The 17,319-nt window shown below is 34.7% G+C and overlaps 1 protein-coding gene across 3 annotated transcripts in view; it reads left to right on the forward strand.

The window, feature by feature from the left end:
- Positions 1-17,319, forward strand: part of STXBP4 (syntaxin binding protein 4) — a 217,665-nt gene that overhangs the window by 121,876 nt on the left and 78,470 nt on the right. For all 3 annotated transcript variants that reach the window (XM_031966434.1, XM_031966436.1, XM_031966435.1), the window contains exons 13-15: positions 3,546-3,662; positions 4,856-4,905; positions 9,126-9,259. In XM_031966434.1, coding sequence (XP_031822294.1) covers positions 3,546-3,662; positions 4,856-4,905; positions 9,126-9,259 — 301 coding nt within the window. The remainder of the gene's footprint in view (positions 1-3,545; positions 3,663-4,855; positions 4,906-9,125; positions 9,260-17,319) is intronic.

A 17,319-nucleotide genomic window follows, 5' to 3' on the forward strand; every position in this document is an offset into this window, starting at 1 on the left:
TTACCCTCTCCATACCTTATTTTTCTCATCTGTAAATTGAGGGTCTTATACTAATATTAAAATCCCTGCTAGATCTAAAGACAAGATCCCTTCACTTTGTAACCCAGGTTCAAGTCTCATGTCTTGTTCCTGCCTATATGAGCTTGGGCAAATCACAACCTTTCAGGGTTTGTTTCCTCATCTGTAAAAATAAGGAGATTGGATTAAATGATCTTCAGCATTCCCTCCAGCTCAAAATCTCCCACTCATAATTCGAAGATGAAATCAACATACATATTTTGTTATAGAGTAAAATGTTTTAAGACTATTTTAATGAAAATAGATGTTTTAAACTTTATGGCACTGTTTACCTTCAAAGTGGGTGTTTTTTACTTCAGGTTTCTTAACTTACTAAGACCACATCAATTCTAATCATTTATTGAATATTTGCTTTAAATTTCACCTATTTAAAATATACCCAAAGAGGCCATAAAACCTGGATTCCCAAAAACCCAAGCCAGCATTTATGTAAGCAATCCATTATAGGTTAAACATATGCAATTCTTTTAAACACATTTCTGTATTCTTTATGCTGTGCAAGGAAAATCATATCAAAAGGGGGAAAAAACATGAGAAAGAAAAAGAAAAACAAGGTAACAAACAACCACCACCAAAAAAAAAGGTGAAAATACTATGCTTTGATCCACATTCGGTCTCAATAGTTCTCTTTCTGGTTGCAGATGGCTCTTTCTATCCCACCTCTATTGAAATTGATTTGACTCACCTCATTATTGAAAAGAGTCAAGTCCATCACAGTCGACCATCACATAATCTTGCTGTTACTGTGTACAATGCTCTTTTAGGTTCTGCTTACCTCACTTAGTGTCAGTTCATGTAAGTCTTTCCAGATTTTCTGAAATCAGTCTACATAACTGGTTTTCTTGAAAGATGTTGTATTTGTTGTCCATTTAGTACTGTAAATATATTAAAGAATATATTCTGCATTTTGATAAAGTCTATAGCTAAGGAAGGAAATCTATAGTAATTATATATTTAATATCTGATAAAATATAATAATAAATCTGACATTAAGCAGATAACAATTTCCTTCTAGAAATAGTATGATACCTACTTGAAATCAGCAATTTTTAATCACCTGTTTAATTTTTTTACTGTAATAAGAGTGGAATTTATTCAACAAAACTATTAAAATTATTTGTATCTTCCTTTTTTTCTTTACTTTTCAAAAGAAAATGTTTATTATATTTTTCTAGTACCTATAGGTCTAAGAACTGGATTTGTGATTTCATTAGTACATATGCATTCCTTCTACCTTCTGGTTGACACTGCCTCTGCCCCTGCCTGGGCTAGAACAGTGACAGGTGAAGTGATTTGTCCAGGACTCAAATCTGCTCCTGACATTTACTAGCTGAGTGACCTTGGGCAAGTCACTTAATCCTGTTTGCCTCAGTTTCCTCATCTGTAAAATGAGCTGGAGAACGAAAATCATTCCAGTATCTTTGCAAAGAAAGCCTGAAGTGGGGTCATAGAGAATTGGAGACAATGAAAAATAAACATCCTTATCCCCAAGCATCATGTATGACAGTCACAGTGTCACTGAAGCACTGCTCGCTGCCCATCTCACCACAGTATCTCTCTCTCGTAATCATACTTTATTTTAATGAAAATAGAAAGTTTTATTTTGTTTTGTTTTTATATAAATCTTTACCCTTTTTCAAGAGCAATAACTTTTCAGAAAGAGTTGATTCAAAACCCAACAATGTTTTATTTCAAGGTTTGTGTCCTTTGAGATATCCTTAGCCTTTCTCCTTCATAATATAAATTCTTCTTTTACATTTCATAGTAATCATCATTTCATTAGTTAAAATACTTGCCTTGGGACATCAAACTTGCTGATATTTGTCTTCTATTTTTTTTTCAATAAGGAGAATGATGTTTTTTAAAAGGAGTAATAAGAAGGTTTTGAGTCTTCCTCTCTACAGAGGTCTTTGGATTAAAAAGAGCAGGAGCTCCAAATTCATTTGGGTCATCGGTCAATGTGGTAGATGTTATGCTCTCACTTCTAGTAGTGAATTAACACCGAAATGATAACATTAGTTTTAACAACTGAAAATCTGAGAAGTGAGAAGTTGCCAATAGTACATTGAGTCATTTTCAGTCATACATAATTCTCCAGGATTTCTTCAGGGTTTTCTTGGCAAAGATACTAGAATAATTTGCCCTTTCCTTCTCTAGATTGTTTTACAGATGAAGTAACTGAGGCAAATAGGGTTAAGGGATTTGCCTAGGGTCACATAGGTAGTGAATATATTTGAACTCGGAAAGATGAGTCTTCCTGACTCCAGGATGCTCTATCTGCCATATGATCTGGTACCTCCCCCCTTGTATGTAGTAGCCACTTAATAAATGTTTATTGACAGACTTGGGTTTTTTTTTTTTATATAGCTTTTTATTTACAAGATATATGCATGGGTAATTTTTCAGCATTGACAATTGAAAGACCTTTTATTCCAACTTTTCCCCTCCTTCCTCCCACCCCTTCCCCCAGTTGACCTTATTGACAGACTTGTAACTGAAACTTCCCTTACATGTTGACTTACTCCATTAGAATTGGAGCAAGAGAAGGGACTATTTTCTGTTTATAGTCTCAGCACTTAGCACAGTGCTTAGCACATAGGAAGCAGTCACCAAATGCTTCATTCATTCATTCAGCAAGATGCTCAAAGTTAGAAAGTTCAAGTGCTATCTCTGAGGCTTGCTGGCTCTCTGACCCCAATGGGCAACTAGCTTAAACCTCTTGGTGTTTGGGGCAACTAAGATTCTTTAAGTTGCAGAAAAAATGGTGACCTTCATTGGCAAAGGGATTTTCCTCCTCTGGAATTCCCTATATTGGCTAAGTCACAGATCCAGCCCTATCTCCACTCCTTTTGTATTTATTTTATGTGTACTTGTATACATTCTTTTGTCTCTCCAAATGGAATGTACATTTCTTGAGAGTAAGGATTTTTTTCCTCCAATATTTGTGTGCACAAAGTGAACACAGTGCTTGATACATAGTAGGTGCTTAGTAAAAATGCCTGTTAATTAATTGATAAGGCCATAGATTTAGAGCTAGGAGGGATCTTTGATTTCATGTAGTTTAAACCCCTTTTTATAGATGAGAAAACTGAGGCCCATAGAAGAATGACTAACTCAAGGTCATATAAGTAGCAAGCACAAAAAGTAGAAATTTAGACTAGTTCTTCCTTACTGGATAGGGGACTTGAGAAGACTCATCGTCCTGAGTTCAAATCTGCTCCTGACATTTACTAGCTGAGTGACCTTGGGCAAGTCACTTAATCCTGTTTGCCTCAGTTTCCTCATCTGTAAAATGAGCTGGAGAACGAAAATCATTCCAGTATCTTTGCAAAGAAAGCCTGAAGTGGGGTCATAGAGAATTGGAGACAATGAAAAATAAACATCCTTATCCCCAGTGCAATGTTCATTTTCCTAATTCTATGGAGATTTTTGCCATTGAGCTCCTTCTTTCTGGGTCTCCTTGCCAGGAAAGTTTTCAAGACTTAAGAAAGAGAATCACAGTGTTGGACTGCCAACTACGGAAGTCAGAAACAGCTCGGAAAACCTTTGAACTCACAACTGAGAAGTTGTTGAACTTTGTGGAGGTAAATTTGCCTGTTTGCATTATTCCCTGGCTGGGTGTGCATCATAGTGGCTAGAGCACATCCATCATTGCATACTCAATACGTGACTGCGATATATTATATATACAGACACCTTCCATAGAGAAGGGAACACTCCTACATCAAGTTGGAGGGAAATGTATGTGTGTATATACGCATGTTTGTATGTACCATGCACATGAGTGTGTGCATGTATGTATTGTGTGCATGCACATATGTATTATGTGCAAGTATGTGTGTGCATCGTGCTGTGTATATTGTATGTATCTATGTGTGCATTATATATGTATATGCATGAATGTGTTGTGTGTATGTATTCATTCTGTACGCTACATTTGCATGCATTTATATGTATGTGTGTACATGTATTGTGCTGCATGTGTGTATACTGTGCACTCATGTGTGCATGTGTACATGCAGGCAGGTTTGTGTTGTGTGTATATATATATATATATATATATGTGATGCGTTGTGTGTGCACATTGTGTTCATTTCCATAAATATATCATTAATAATGTTAGGTCTTTTGATGAAAGCTTCACATTTGAAGGTTAAGTGAAATGTTATCACTGCTCATAACTACAGTGCTGACTTTAGGAAAAAGGACTGAAAGATTTAAAAATATACAGGTAAAGGAACAGATAAGCTATCATGACCCAGACACTTGAAGAGAAATAGCTGGGAAAGGGTGACAAAAACACATTAGTTTTTAGGGAATATTTTTGTCAAACCTTCAGGGAAAGTGATACCCAAGAACCCTATGTCTATATCAGTTTGCATTTCTGAGAAGTATCTTAAAGTAGAAGTGACTTTTCCTCCCACAAAACAGAAACTTACCTAGAATCTAGAGTTCCTAGCTCAGATTTGAAAGGTTAGAAAATAATAAAATAATAATCAGTGTTGGCTAATAAGAGATGAGTTCTCTTCTTTTTAAAGCCTTACCTAGTTCCAGTGTCCTCTTCCCTCCCCTCCCCACAGGTAGCCTCTCTTCCTCCCCAAATGACCTTAGAGTGCCTTGTTCAGATTCCTGTTGCATCCCCAGGGAGACTCAGGAGGGTCTGGTTTTTTCTATGGATTCCCTTATACCCTTTATAGACAATATTGCTTGAATTGAAAATATTTTAAAATAAGGCATCAAATTCACATGTGTTCTTCATTGTTTTGTTTATCTGTAGACAATCCAAGAAGTTCTTTCTGATCATTCTTCTTCCTTGTCAAATTTCAGGTAATATTAAATTTAAGAAATTACATGTCTCCCCATTAGATTGAATCCCTTTGAGAGCAGGGACTGTCTGTCATGTACCTTTCTTTGTATCCCCAGCACTTAGCATAGTGCCTGGCACATAGTTGGTGCTTAATAAATGCTTATTGACAACATGATTGTTTTTACCTTTCTTTGTATCCTCACCATTTATCATAGTGCCTGGTACATAGTGCTTGATAAATGTCTGTTGACTGACTAATTTTTAATGTCATCTCATCTTATTCCAAAGCCAGTTCCCAATGTTTTTACAGGTAAGACTTGATCTGTTATTTCCTTATGTGGAAAACTTCTGGTATGAAAAACCCCTCCACTTATGCAGATTAGCATTTCATCGATAATCTTTCTTAGAATGTTGACTGCACATTTAGAGATTGAGTAACTTTCCTAAAGTCACATAGCCAGCATAACAACAGCAGTAATAACAACAAGAAGACATATGTGAAGGTTTTTTAACAAGGTTTGTAAAGCATTTCACATATATTATCTCATTGATTCTCACAACAATCCTGTGAGGTAGGTGCTATTATTACCCCCCTTTTACAGAGAAAACTGAGGTTCAGAGCATTTAAGGGCTCTTTCCAGGGGCACATAGCTAGTGAGTGTCTGAGTCAGTTTTGCCTGACTTTAAAGCTGATTCTCTACTGTATCACTTAATTGCCCTACTCTGCCATGCTAGTTCCCTTTAAATTATTTAAATAAATAAAAAGTACTACTCAAAAGCTTGGTCCCATTAGCCAATTTTAATCCAGTTACTAAATTTTTATAATCAGCCAGATTTTTTTTTAAAATTGTGCACTTTTTGTCATTTTCATCAACTAATAGATATAAGAAGAAAAATCTCCTTCTTGTTGTTCCTCCTTGGCCATCTCTTGTCTACAGTATTGTTTCAGTCTTGATAGAAAAGTGACCCACTTTAAATTTCCCAATAAGAGCAATGAGAGCGCTAATAATATTTGTTTATTCTGCAGCTCTTATCTAAGGTCACTTTGATATACCTGTCAAATCTCTTTATCTTTTGCCTTGTGCAGAGAAGGGATTCCACTTCATGCATTTTCCAGGTGATGTGGCATGGATTTATAGCATTTGTCACTCTTCACAGGGACATCATCTCCTTCCAGCTGGGTCCTTTTTGCTAAAATGCACAAAATAATCCCTGGTGCCCTTTGTTATCCAACAGTAGCCATTCAATGAATGAGGATGACTCAATCTGATTCAAGATGCTCTGTGTGTGTCCCCATTCCCACTCTTACATTGAATGTCAAAAAAAAAAATACCTGCAATTGTCAACTTTTGTCCACGTTCTAACATAATGCCCTGTTCTTTGGGATGAATGAATCTGGCAGACCTCCAGGGCCATTCATGCAAGCTCTTATGTGATTCCTAGATTCAGTGAGGGATTATAGCTTATTGCCCTTGGAGAGTCCCATTTCATCAACAAATGAAGCCCCATTTCTCTGGCTCATTCAAACTGATCAGTCAAAAGTCTTCAAAGAAACATTGAGGACTTGCTTTGGAACCAGGAAAATCTAGTTAGAAATCCTGTCTCTGACTTGTATTAACTGTGTCACTATGGAAATATCAATTAACCTTTCAATTATTCATTCAGCTTTCAAAGATAATTTTAACATGAATTACTTCTCTATACCAGTGAATAGAGCTTACATATTGGAAGTTGCAAATTTGGAAGAAACCACAAGTCTGGAACAAAAATGTATATTTATATATTGGAATTGTTTTAGATTCTGTTTCTTGCCCTATTTCAAGCCATAATGTGAACTAGTATGAATACTCATTTTTTCATTCAAGTCATAGAGCCAGAAGACCATTCTCCCTAGCACCCTCATTTTGTATGAAAACCAAGGCAGAAAGAGGCTATTTTACTTACCCATAGGCATGGTTAATTAGTGTCCAATGGAAAATTGGAACATAAGTCCTCTTGACTCCAAGCCTAGTAGACTATCTTTTATAGAAAGCCTTAGAAATTCCATAAAGGAAACAAAGATCTTCATCTTCTGTTGTACTTGATTTAGCATTCTGGCATTTCATTTTTTGTAGCTCACTGTTAATAATCATAATTTGCTTTTATATAATGCATTATAGTTACAAAGCACCCATCATTCAAATTTTGAATCCTACTGTAAAATCTGTGGTACAAGTAGAATCTGGATTTTTATATTGGAGAAATTTGAAACTCTGAGAGTTTGCAACTTAGCTATGGACCCATAGTTTTTAGTGGCAGGAATGGGACTCAATATCCCCTGACCTTCTGGTATCTGGTTCCGTATTTGTTCCACTGCATCCTCCTATCCGCTCTGATAATTGCTCAGTGCATATCTAGATTACACATATATGCACAATCACTATTTTATCTACAGTTCAACATTGTGTCCCTTCCTCAGCATTTTGATTAACCTTTTTTTCCCCCACTAAGTCTTTGTCCTTTTTTAAGTATATCAGATTGCATTCAAGTCATACAGAACTTCATTTTTAAGAAGTAAATACTTTAAAGGTTAGTTTTAAATTTGGCTGACAATTTGGACCCTTTCAGAGTCTATTTTTATGAACAACATGTACATAATTCATCAGACTCCATGCCACTCTATGTCTATGCAATGCCTGTACAATTTGATAAGATTTGAATTTTTATAAATAAAATAATGCCATAGGATGTTCATAAATCTAGCACTTGAAATAACTTCAGAGGCCGTGGAATCCTACCTCCTCATTTTATAGATAAGCAAACTGAAGGCAAAAGAAGGTTAAGTATTTTGCTCAAGATTATTCCAGTGAAATAATGTTAGTATCGTTTATAATTTCATTGACCTTATAAAATGAGGGGCAGCTAGATGGTACAATAGAGTGGTACTCTAGGGTCAGGAAGACCCAAGTTCAAATCTTCCCTCAGACACTTAATAGCTCTGTGATCTTGAGCAAGTCATTTTACCCTCATTGTGTCCCCCTTATACCAAAAAAAAAAAAAAAAAAAAAAAAAAAAAAAACTAACAAAATGAATGACTTATGGAGCAGTGTGTCATAGTGGATAGATTTTCATGCTAAAAAACCAAGAAAATAAGGATATAAGAAGTTATGCTTGTGTGTCTCTTCCTGGGTGTGTAATTTTGGGTAAGTCAAAAACTCAGTACTCCAGGAAATTCTTAATTTGCAGAGCAGTAACCTATCTGTATCAATAGAGTTTCCTTCCTGAGTTTCCAGTGGACTTCAAAGTCTGGTTAAAAAGAAAAAGAAAGTAAAAATGAAGGATTTAAATGCTATCTGCTTTAACAACAACTTTATGCATATGAAGATGGTATATGCATAAACAGTTGTTTTATCATCAATTAAAATCAAATGTCCTTCTAAATCATAGCATAATTCTTCCTATTCCCCTGTCCTCTGGCCTCTGTGAAGTTGTGCACTCAAATGAATCTGGCTGCATTCATTACATCATCCTTCTTTCACTTACGTATTGCCATTATTAGTAATAAAAGTATCCTGAATATTTTTCATAAATTTATTTTAACAAATATGTTTATATAACTGAAAGTAGAATATGCTTCTTAACCTTAAAGAACTAAATAAAAATGGCATTAATGATTAAATTATAATATGATTATAATATAATTATAATTAATTAAAGGCAGTGTAGCATAAAGGATAGAGAGCTTGCCTCATTCATTCTCACCTTGCTTCTGACATATGCTGGCAGTGTGACCCCGGGCAAGTTAACCTTTTTCTGCCTCAGTTTTCTTTACTGTAAAATAGGAATGATAATTCCATCTACCTCCTAGGGGTTGTTGTGACAAATAAGATAATAATTGTCAAATACTTAGCATAGACATTGGACTGGGGACATTGTAAATGATAAGTACCTTTTTAAAATCTTTATCATTGTCATCATTATTATTATTTATATTGTTAAGATTTTTTTTTCCCACTACTCCACTGAAATCACAGATCTCGCTAAGAATTACAAATGATGGTGCCCCAGCATTCTCAGAATCTTTCAATACCAGGAATGGATTTTTTTTCCTTTGCACAAACTTCTCACCAACCAAGAATCCTGTTTTTTAAGACATCCTAATCACTGTCCCTTTTTAATAAAAGGAATATCACTTCCCATGATGTAAAAACTAATTCTACTTTATTTTCTATCCCTCACTCCTCCTCCCCATGTCCTTTAGTGACCGAAGATCAATATTAGGTTCTCAAACACTATTCCCACAGCTTGGAAGGAATGGACGCAATGTGACAGCAAATCTGGTCCAGGAATCCAGGGAGCTTGCTAAATCTGTCCGTGCCCTTCTGGATGTGGACCGTAAGTTATTTGCATTTATTATTTTACTCATTTTCACTTGTTTGCTGTTTCAGGTGATAAATCAATTTAAGAAATATCTTTGTTATTCAAATGACTAATTTTTGGGGTAGGTTTTTCTAACAAAAGATACTGTATAAAGAAGGCCAGTGAGTATAAGTTCAGAGAGGCAATTTCCAGCATTTAATATGAGTTAAAAATTTCCCAAAGCTTAGAGGCTGTCCAAAAATGGAAGAAAGTTGCTATTATCACCATCATATCATTCATCATACAGAGAGACTGGATGGTTGTAGGATAATAGTTTTAGAGCTAGCTGGGGTATTATAGGACATTATGTCCAGCTCCCTCTTATTATATAGATAAAGAAACTCAGACCCTGCAAAGTTATGTGTCTGACATGGCATTTTTGCTCCAATATTCCTGATTCCAAGACTTCCAGGCTGCTTCTCATAACTTCATGAGAACATGAGTTTTTGAGCCCTTTCACCTGCCTGATGACACCTATGGACTTCTCAGAACATTTCTGAATACAAAAAATAAAGTACAGAGGATTACAAAGAAAACCAATTAGATTAAAATCTAATTGTCAAAACATAAGAAAATTTTAAAAATTCACAGGTTAAGAACTCCTTATCCCAGGACTCCAGGGATGATTTGGTAAGTGATTAGGTAATAATTTTGTCAGGAGCTTTGGAGTAGGTTGTTTCATTTGTTATTTTATTACTACTAGATTCTACTTGAATAATTAACTAAAATCTGCTATTGTTGTCAATCCTCCTTTAAAAACCTTTCCTGCTTCATTATAGCATGGCCCTGGCTTCTCAAAGAATGTCAGTAGAGCACAAATGTTTGCCTTTCAATATGACCCAAGGCAGGTCTTGTCAAAGTTCCAGCCTAACTAAGTTCATAGAAGATCATGACCAGAAAGTTGTCCATTAAAAAAAAACAAACTTTTGTGGGTTTTTTTTTGTTTTGTTTTGTTTTGTTTAATTTTTGCCTCTGTAATTCATAAAACCATTTGTTAAGGCTTTGGGAAATGGGTGAGGGGCAGAGTTTACAGTTTGCCCCATGCTGCCAAAATTATGGCTTTGGTAAAAGATTGTCATTGATTCGCATGAACATTCTGAGGTTTTGATTCTAAAAAAGTTCGGACTGCTCCCCAGGCAGAGTAAAACAGAAGGTTGTGGGTTTGCCTGATTTATTAAGTCATGCCTGATTTATCTAGAATCAGAAGTTTTGATTGATTTTACTTACTAGTCTTCAGCTACCAGCATTTCATAATCATAGTGATCATGTGGCCTTTTGACTCCAAGGAATTGTGGTCTTTTGTGTGGTCCATGGCCAGTTGGAAGTGATCCCAATACAGAATCCCTGCACAGTAGTAAAGAGATCACTCATTAATTATGGCCACATGATGGTTCTGTTCTTTTTCAGTCCTTAACAAATGCATATTTTTATTCTGTAGATGAATAAAAATGATTCAGATAAAATAAACTCCGATTTTTCTTACATTAGAGAATGAAGAATATTTTAAATTCTTTGCTGCTTTTAATCTTTATTCCCTGAAAAGCAAGATTACTAGGTCTGTTGGAACAACATGTTAAATAAGAGTCAATACAATAATTTTTTTAGAGCCCCAGGAATACAATGTATGTCTTTGATACAGGAATTTTGTGATATTTACTTTACATGGCCAGGCACTTTATTTACTGACTTCTCTTTCACTTCCCCTCGTACATTGTAGTTTTTAGTTGCCAGAAGTTTTGATCTCTACATGAGTATAATGAATAGTATTATATTGTTGTATTTCAGTTAGTAAAATGAATGTTTTTGAATATGTGTATATAAATTTCATTTTTTAAAAAGCAAATCTGATTTTAAACAGAGGAATTCTGGGGATTTTTTTAATTTTGGAAAGAATAATCAATATGATTTGTCTGGTTTCTAAGTTCAGATTTTTATAAATTAAGGATTTTTTTTCTTTTGGGGGAGATAGGGAATAGGTCACAACTGCACTGATATTGTCCCAAATAACTTAGCCATTAGTTAATTAACTTAGCAGTGTTGTTAGCTAATAATTATTATCACTAACCTCTAGGATGACTGAAAATGATTATTCAAAGAAAATATTTAAGTATCTTAAATATAAAATTCAGCAAAAGATATTTTACTTTTAAAAAAAGCAGAATTAAATCACACTTACCTTTGTTATAATTTTTGACTATTGTAAAATTCTATCTACATTTTTGTTTTAAACTAGAAGTCTTGTACAGTATCTATATCCCTCTTGTCATGACTGAATATGATGGTAATTTGCATGGGATAATAAGTAACTTTATTGTAGAGTTATCTGTCTTTTGGGGTCATTTAGGTAAACTACATTTATCTTTTTTTGACTTTATACAAATAATAATAATTTTTTCCATTTCATAGTTATGTTCTAAATCAGTGGTCTTCAGACTTCTATTGCACAGCCTTAACAGAAAAATACTTTTGAGCATTTATCCAATATATTTATTTTTATTTATACAAATAAAGCTTAGCATAACCCCTATATAACCCTAGCTCTAAGAACCCTAATACTAATAGTTTTTTTTTAAGTCTTTCCATTTTATCTATATATAAAACACATACTTTAGATGGATGGCTAGAGATCAGCCTTTGAGATAAGACGTTCTGGGTTCAGATCCTGAATCTGACACATGTTGGCTGTGTGACTCTGGGCTAAATCTCTCATTGCTTAAGAGAACTGTCTAAAATTATGTGCTATAAAAGAGGTCCAACCTTTTATTGGTAGAGACAGTTTTTTTTTTTTTAATTTTTACTGGGGAGTTCCCCACATGAATGAAATCACGTTTATTTTCTACCCTCATCCTATAAGTTATATGCATATTCTACTTATACATGTTACAAATTTAAGAATGAATAAAGATGAAAAAAAATTGATTTTAGGATTCAAATTGGGAGTCACTGAAGTTTATTGAATAGAGGAGTGATTTAAATGGGCTTGTTTTTGTATTTTCCTTGGCAGCTGTGTGCTGAATGGGTTTAAGGAGGTAAAGTATTCAACAGAGCCTCACAACCTACATCACTGTCCCCATCTTTTCCTTTTGACATCCTGAGGTTTTTTTGATGTTCTAATTTAGTGCTACCATTTCTCCTACAAAGCTTTTCCTGAATTATGTGGTTCATGATGATCTTTCTCCCCTGGAACACACATAGCATTTTGTACTTCTCTTGCACACTTATCACTTTTTTGTTTTTGTTTTTGGTATTAAAATTACTTGGGTGTCTCAAGTATCTCCTTTTATTATATTGGAACTAGGAATCCAAATCCTTGGGAGAGATTTGGGTGGAATAAAGTATGTGGGCTAATAGTATTACTGTACATAGTGCAGTCAAAACTGTAGATAAAATGGGAAAGAGGGTAGCCCATTTAGCAAAAAAATCTAATCCTTAGGTCTCTAGAATTTGAGAGGAAAAGCCAGTACCAGGAGAAAAGAATCCCATAGTAAAATCTTAGTGGTATAAGCCAGGCATCTGCACTGAACAGTAGCATGAGCTAGTGAAAGACCATGGGGCCCCCTAGAAGTGGTCAACATAAAAAAGAAGTATTTCCCTTACCCCCAATGCTGTTATCCCAAGCTAAAGCTCCAGTCACTTACTCCTAATATTATATCTCCACCAACAAGATTGCTACTTCCACCACTACATCCAAGTGACTGTGTCTTAGTTAATTCTTGCATTTCCTTTAGTGCTAAGCACAGTGTTCTGCACATAGTAGATACTTATTTAATAAATGTTGATCTAAGTTAAAGTTGTTGAAAGTAGAAACTTATAAGTATTATTATTTTCTTTATTTATTGAAGAGGAAACTGAGGCTGAGATGTTAAGTAATTTACTCAGAGACATTTACTCGATAAAGCTGAATTTTGGGTGCAGGTCTTCTGATGCTAAATCCAGGGGTTGTTTCTACTTTATCATCTTTGCAGCATCTTTGTCTACATGCAGCATGAATAATTGAAACAATTATTCAAGTTCTAGCTCAGCCTCCTCCCCTTTCCCCATCACTTTGGCCATGCTTATTGGATTATTTCAAAGGATTTTTGTAAAACTTAAATTATCTGGATAATTGCCTCTGTTATCCACTTGATTATGTACATAATATTCACTGATTCTAGTTACACCGTGGAGAAATAAAGAATAGGCTTTCCTGATCTGGAAGAAACAAAAAGACATTTATGTTCCTCTTCCTGTCTAAAACCATTCTATACATAGAATGTAGAATTATTCAGAGCATATACAATTAGAACTTGTCTAGGTCAGTAGCCCATAGAGTACAAAAATCCCTCCTTCAGCGTTCCTATCAGGTGGACCTTCAAATTTTGTTTGACCACCCCCAGTAATTGAGTATTTAACCGCCCATAATAATCAAGAAGTGTGTCTAAAATCCTTGGTTATTTCTCATTCATTGAAAAGTCGGTTTTCCTCTTTGATTTCAGATTATTACATAATTACTATCCAAAGCTATTCCTTAAAGCAAAAAAGAGAAAAATATGGTAGGCCAGATATTTTCTTAATGTACTATTGACCTCCATCTTGGTTTTGAATTTTAACATACTTATCACAGAAAATCCTTGTCTATATAGAGGTAAATAAGAAGCCAGTAATGTTTTCTTCTTCAGTAAGGTTTTCCATGCACGTGCGCACACACACACACACACACACACACTTTTGTATATACATTTGTATACACACATACATTATATGTATATTTAGCTACTGAGGAATTTGGTTTCACATAGAATTAGTTTGGAACTAAAACAAAATAAGGCATTTTTATCTATATTTTTCACCATTGTTGGTAACATATTGGTGGTATGCTCACACCCACCATGCTCCTCTCCATTGGGCAACCCTTAATTTAAATTCTTCTTAAAATTTGTTATTTTACCATTCCACATTACTGAAAGAACATTGATGTTTAACCAAAAATAATAATAATAATAATAATAATGTTTTTGTTTTAAGGAGAATTGTGGGATCATTAAAAATAATCATTCTACAAGTATTTAGTAGGTGTTTATCCTGTGCCAGAAAAAGAAAACAAAGCACTACAGTTTCCCAAAGATAATTTAGCCCACTCTTTTCCTCTCATTCAACCTGGGGTCTCATTGTCCATTTATACTGTCTTTCACAATTATACCGATGAACAAGTTCTATGGGTTGCTTATCCAGCTGTGTAATAGTTTGGACACTAGGCATGAATTGCACAAGAAAATCAATTAGCACAAAACAAAAAATGCCTTGGATACATGGCAAGAATAAGAAATAAACAATAGATAGTTCTCAAGTTGCATTAATAGCCATACAGTATTGGTGTTTTTATGTAGTTTCCTTTTGGGAATGTTGACTAGTTGGAGATCTTCTCCAGCTCTAAAATTTTGTAGTGCTATTGTAAAGAAAGGCACTCGGCACTTTGTTTGGACCATTCTCCCTCTCCCACAATCCAACCAAACTGGAGTTCTATTTCTCACTCATGATGCTCTCTCTTGTCTCCATACCTTTACAGTGTCTGACCTCCATGTTTGGCTTGCATTCCCTCCCTACTTCTACTTCAGAGTTCATAGAGCACCTCTTTGCCTTGGAATGAATATAGCCTCAAGCTCTGTATTCTACATGAACTTTTCCTAATCTTTCCTCCTTACCTCACAACTGCCAATGCACTCTGAAACTACTTGTATTATACTATTTTGTATGTTTGTATATTTATATGTGTATATGAACTTTATACTTTATATGTTTGTTGTCTCCCTCATTCAAATATAAAATTATAGCAAGTTGGGACTATTTAATTCTTTATACTTAAATCTCCAATGACTAGGACAATATCTGTCTCCTAGTAGCTGTTTTAGTAAATATTTGTTAGTTGATTGATGGATCAAGAGATGATTTAAAGGTGGACATGGGTCCACCCCCCCAAAGGTTGGACAAGCCTAAATGGTTTGTAATCCATCTCCTTGGAAGAACTTAGAAGGATACCTCAATGAGAATACAAAACCACTGAAATTAAAAAAACAAAACAAAACAAAAACAGTTTTTTTCCTAGAGATGTTAGTGTGATTCTTTCCACATATGTTCAGTGATTAATGTATGATGTGTGCTGCATAAAGAGCATAAGGACTGGATTTGGGGGCCTGTCTCTCAAGTGTATTTATTTTATGAACCTGAACAAGATACTTATTCTCCAGTGCCCCAGATGTCTTTTTCTAAGCTTAAGTTGCAGAGATGGTGCTTGCTGGTCTACAGTTGAACAGGATGTTCTTCTTTGGAATTCTCTGAACTAGGGGTAGAGAACCTTTTTTTTTTTTTTTTTTTTTTTTTTGCCAAGGGCCTTTTGAATATTTATAACATCATTCATGGGCCATACAAAATTATCAACTTATAGAACTCAAGCAATGGGAGGTTGTTATACCTAAATTTCAAATCATCATCATCTGCAGTTGCCTTAGCAAATGATTTCATGGGCCTTATACAGCTTGTGGCCAGACATTCCCCATCTCTGCTCTAAACCAGTGAAATCACAGTTCTCTAGGGAAATTGCTAAAATTCCATTCTGCTAACTTAGTAGGGTATTGGCTTGATTTTGAACTTTAATTTTTATTTTTGATTGACACATGGTCCACACAAATTGATCTGTGATTCCATCAGTATCAATTTTCCCCCCAGCAGTGGATCCCTCCCATGAGTTCACTACGGAGGTTCTTCTATAGAAATTTGACCCAACATGATGAGACCTTCTATACCTTGTCCCGATATCACAAAAATACCAATGGGAAACAGGCTAGAGATAAAATTTTGCACAATGGATATTGTGCCAAAACCTGAGGGAGTTGGTTGTCCCAAAGCAAATTATTAATAACAATATTTTTATTTAAAGCATACAAGGAAATGAAGAAAAATACTACTTGATTAGGTGCCCTTTTGGGTAATGTCAAAAGAAAGAATTTTAACAAAAGAAATGGTACATATTCTTTATATACTTCTCTAATAGACTATTCACCTTTCCAATTTTACCTAAATCATAGCTATAAAACAATTAACAGGTTACATTTTGCAAATTATCACTCTCTCTGTTTACTTCACAGAAGGATGCCAAAAATCTATTAAGACAGGCTGTATTTATATGATAACAAAACGGCTGATTGATTCAGTCAAAAAAAAAATACCCAAACAAACAAAAAGCTATTCAAAATGAGTGTTTGGCATCTGTTTTGTGTAGCTCTTGTCTACCAAGTTTTATAGGTTCAGAATCTTAGTTAGCATGCTTACTATTGAACAGTTCCTGGGAAACTAACTCTCAGAAAAATCACATAAAATAAAGCTGTAAATTCCAAATAAAAGTGAATGCAATTCAATCCAATAAACATTTATTGAGGGCTTTATTTAGGTATTTATAGAGTGCCAAGCCTACAGTAACAGCCACTTGTAAAAATCTTCAGAGAAATTCTGAATTATTTTGTTGTAATGGAATTTCATTAATATTTTTCTAGATAATACAATTCTCATCTGAAAGACCTTAAGAATGAAACTCAATTGACATCCAGCCTGCCTGAACTAATTTTAATTAGCAAAAGAAACCAATCAGCTACACACCATTCCCATTCCTTTCTCTCCCATCCTGCCCCTCATATCCTAAGTCTTTTTGTGTTTCATTTTAGATAATTTTGTTGTACTTTTATCAGTGATCATGATAAAACTATCACTTCACATACATTATCTCATTTGATACATACAACTACTTTTGAATTGGGCTATCATTATCCCTCTTTTGCCAATGTGCAACCTGAGAGGTGATGTGACTTACCTATGGTCTATCTAGAAAATATTTGAACCCAAGGCTCCAAGTACTCTGAGTCCAGTGCTTTTCAATTTTCTGAAATAGGAGTAATTTACAAGTATGTTAGAACCAGCTGGTCATTTCTCTCTGTGAACCTGTTTACTTATCTACAAAATGAGGTGATAGTTATAAATTGCTTCTAGATCCCTTCTGGATCTAAATC

Source organism: Sarcophilus harrisii, chromosome 4 (assembly GCF_902635505.1).
Source record: "Sarcophilus harrisii chromosome 4, mSarHar1.11, whole genome shotgun sequence".
NCBI lineage: Eukaryota > Metazoa > Chordata > Mammalia > Dasyuromorphia > Dasyuridae > Sarcophilus > Sarcophilus harrisii.